The sequence below is a fragment of the Ammodytes marinus genome (genome assembly GCF_949987685.1).
Source record: "Ammodytes marinus genome assembly, chromosome: 9".
Lineage (NCBI taxonomy): Eukaryota > Metazoa > Chordata > Actinopteri > Uranoscopiformes > Ammodytidae > Ammodytes > Ammodytes marinus.
The window spans coordinates 1,305,001-1,309,232 of NC_137213.1; the positions used below are offsets into that span (position 1 = coordinate 1,305,001).

Genomic DNA, 4,232 nt, shown 5'->3' on the forward strand with positions numbered 1-4,232 from the left:
ATCTAATATGGGCGCGCCAGAGCCCTTTATATGGTACTCTGGGGAGGACGTAACCGGATGACGACAGTGACGTGCATGCGACGTCGAAGCCGTGATAGTAAACATCAAAGATGGCTGCGGATATGTTGTGTGAGTTTGAGACTGCTTTGGCCTCGACCCTTAACGATTTGGAAGACGGCACTCAAATCTTTCATTAGCAAGTAAGTGGAATGTTCCGTTTTGCCGACCGACAACGGCAAACGTTTAATTTAACAGTTTAACAGCTGTTCGTGCATCGCACCTTGTGCATCGCTCTGATTGGTTGTAGTGCTATCCAACTGCGTGCAGTGGCATTTGAAATGCACGAGTAGGAGCCGCCCCTTGAGTTGGAAATTACTATTGATCGTGGCCAGACCCTCTATCGTTCAAGATATCAGGGTCTGGATTTCCAGGCTAGCATTTCACTTTAAAAAGGTTAAAAAAATCTCCCGGGGGGGCATACCTCCGGACCCCCTAGGAGGGTCTGAATCTTGGCTGTCTAACATTTTCGCACAGCTGCACAGTGGAGGCACTAACGGAAAACACTGGGTGTGTGAATGATATTTAACAAAGATCTATAGGTTCAGCAGCGCTAACATTGGAGAGGGGCCCCCTAATCATATTTCGCTTAAGGCCCCCTGAAGGCTTGGGCCGGCTCTGATTGTGATGTTTACGACAAACAGACAAAATGGCCACTTTCCAGAAATTCTAGATTCAAGTTTCAAGATGGTTTATTTGTCATATGCACAACAATTATAGCAGCAGTCATTGGCAAGGAAATTCTAAAAGGTTCAGTTAGCGAAATAGTTATTTTAGCTAACTCAGTGGCTGCAGTTAGCAGTCCCCTCCCTCATCCCTACGTCACCACATTAACACACAGTGGTTTTCAAGCAGCAAGTTATCTAGCATCATCTCAGATCTGTAAGAACGATAAAACATGATAAAAACCATCAAAACAGACAAAATAAAATAAAATGTAGACAAAATAGAATACATGTACATGGAACTAACAATAGAAATAGAAATAGTAACTGTAGTGTTACATGTAATCTTTGTGATGTCTTTCCAGGCCTGGTGTCCTCGGTGGTCTTCACAGTGCTGTGTGTGCTGGTGTTTGTGTTCCGTCACATGTTCCGTCACAAAGGCTCGTACCACACCAACGAGGCCAAAGGGGCCGAGGCAGCAGACTGTGCGGACGCAGCCATCATAGTCAACGACCCGGCCTTCACTGAGTCCATAGACGAGAGCAAGAAGGAGTGGTTCATCTGAGGCTGCTCTACACATGGACACATGACCTTAGGATGTATGTCGTTTTCTAAAAACATAGGGAGTTAGCTGTGAGGATTTAGTTAGCGCTTTATTTCAAAACTTTATGGACTATGGACAAGCATATGCGGCGTGGATGATAAAGCACAGGGCACATAGCTGCTGCCTGGACAGAGCGGACGCTCAGATGGCGCCATGGCATGATTGAGTGTGTTCATTAGCTTTTATTTCTCTTATTTAAATGATTTGAGTTTAACGTTTATTTATTTTGAAGTTTTATATTTTAAATATTTATTTTGTGTTGATATACTTTTATAGATGAATATCTTTATGCCTTGGTTCAACTTAACCCTCTATACGTGTGTGAGACTTTGTCTGCTGTCATTTGTACTAAGAACTGGGGGGACAATGAAATGTCACACTTGTTTATTTTTGCATGTACATAGGTGACAGCACTGTCCCTCATTTAATGATAAGTGTGTGGAAACCTTCTAACTTGCCGTAAAACAAAAAATGTGTAGGTTACGCAAAATCACCACCGAATTTATGACTGGTGCGTACAAGCCGATTCTGTTCCTCCCACCGCATGCATATGTTGTTAAATCAGAACTGTTTGATTTGTGCGTGAAACATTGGTACGTATGGTTTAAGCACAGAGGTATGCACATGCACTGTTAGATAATGAGGGCCAGTGTCTTTGAATGACTTGTGAAGCATAGGTTGTTGTAACTAACTCTTTAATAATTGAATCTTGTCTATCCACAAGAGCTCTGCTCACTGGTTAGTTTGATTTATTTATTTATTTCAGGTTTCTGAGGCAGAGGTTACAAATCGCAGTACACAATTATAGAAAACGCATTTTCTAAAGTAAATACCACATACCCTAAGCTTTCTTAACATAATTGCTATGTAAGGCACATTACAGCATTTTAGAAATCTTCTGGTGTGCCATCTGAACCAGAGTTGACAGCCAAACCCTGCTGTTAACCACAGAGAAACAATAAGAGAACAGATAAGAACACACAGGGAGACAGAGATGGACACCAGACAACAGCTGACTCTGTGCTCTGCTGCTCTCAACACATTCTGGCCTGTCCATTAAATTCATTTTTTTTTAATTCAATGTATTGGCACGAAAGTTTTAAAAAACAATGTTGCCAAAGCAAAGCCTGTCTCTCTGTGTCTCCGTCTCTCTGTGTGTGTCTGTCTCTGTGTCTCTGTGTGTCTGTCTCTGTGTCTCTGAGTGTGTCTGTCTCTGTGTCTCTCTCTCAAATTCAAAGGGGCTTTATTTGCATGAACATTTCAATAACAATGTTGCCAAAGCATCAAAATACAATTTGTCCCAAGATTTGTCTCTTTGTGTCTCTATCTCTCTTTCTCCCTGTCTCTCACTCTCTCTGTGTTGCTCTCTCCCTGTCTCTGTGTCTCTCACCCTCTCTCCCTGTCTCTCTCTTTGTCTCTCTCCCTCTATCTGTGTGTGTGTCTCTCTCTCCCTGTCTCTGTGTCTCTCACCCTCTCTCCCTGTCTCTCTCTTTGTCTCTCTCCCTCTATCTGTGTGTCTCTCTCTCTCCCTGTCTCTGTGTCTCTCACCCTCTCTCCCTGTCTCTCTCCCTCTATCTGTGTGTCTCTCTCTCTCCCTGTCTCTGTGTCTCTTACTCCCTTGTCTCTGTCTCTCTGTGCTGGATGAGAGACAAAGATAGTAGATGAATGAGAAAGTGTTCCAGGTCATCTCATCTTGTTTCTCTGTCCTTTAAAGGGACACCAGTCATTCCCCTCTAAGGCAGCATGTCAACAATTCCCCTAGCTGATGACACATGCTTTTCTACCCTGATTTAACAATGTAGCAGGATGGCAGGCTCTGACATGGCATGGCTACCCTTACTCTAGACTCTAATGTGTTAAGATTCCTTTAAAAACCTGAGCTGTCTTTGATTATTATGAAGTAGATTTATGTTTCTGCAAAAGAATGTCTGTTACCAACATATGGCTTACAACTTGACTTTTGATTGTATTGCATTTCTATTCCTTTGCCTGCACTGCAGTGTAGTGGCATGCTGTTTTACACTGCATGACACATTTATGATTAATAAGCCACTGTAGCATCACATTGCTTTTTCTTAGTGTTATATGTATACACATTTGCCAAACTGTTCATTTTTATAGCCAATTCCTCTGATAAGTTGTGCATTTTTCATTGTCTTGAAAAACTTCTTGCAAAGACCAGTAAAATATGAGTACAAATCTTAAGCTGGAGAAGATTCTATTTTTCCCCAAACACAATAGAATCCAGGGGACTGACATTTGGAAGATGACTAACTTCATGATTGTCTTTCCCTCCAAATACTTGAGATGTTAGCTACATGAAACATCACAATACAAAGGTAGATTCCACTCCAGCCCGAAGAGTAAAAAAAAGACCCCAACACATCAACTAGTTTTTTAACCAGACATTTACCAGATTTCATATCAAAAAGGTCATTAGATTGATCAATACTTTTTGGAATTGGTCAAGTAATTTTTCGTCCGCTATAGGCCTATGTCACGCTGAAAAACATCTCCACAGCATGATGCTGCCTCCACCATGCTTCACTGTAGGGATGGTATTGGCCAGGTGACGAGCGGTACCTGGTTTCCTCCAAACATAATGCTTGGCATTCACGCCAAAGATGTGTATAAAACCATCCGGTACGTATGGTCTGATGACGGGCCGTTATATTAATAATAAACAGCGTGCTGCACAAATATGAGACTGTCCACCGCGACCTATTACGTCAAGGCTACATTTAAAAAAAACAATAGCTTAAGGATTCTCGTTGCTCTAATGTGGAAGTGGAATATATGATGCAAATTTGGCCGGATGAAAATATTCACAAACAGTCGTATAGCTTACAAGTAGACTACGCTCCAAATCCTAAACGCGCACGGTGACGTTGGCAAGGTGCAATCGT

The 4,232-nt window shown here is 42.1% G+C and overlaps 1 protein-coding gene across 1 annotated transcript in view; it reads left to right on the forward strand.

Annotated features, from left to right (window-relative positions):
• The window catches only part of cntnap2b (contactin associated protein 2b), a 64,787-nt gene extending 63,403 nt beyond the window's left edge, over positions 1-1,384 (forward strand). The window contains exon 25 of the mRNA XM_080033600.1: positions 1,088-1,384. Coding sequence (XP_079889726.1) covers positions 1,088-1,287 — 200 coding nt within the window. The 3' untranslated portion in view covers positions 1,288-1,384. The remainder of the gene's footprint in view (positions 1-1,087) is intronic.
• The last annotated feature ends 2,848 nt before the right edge of the window (positions 1,385-4,232 follow it).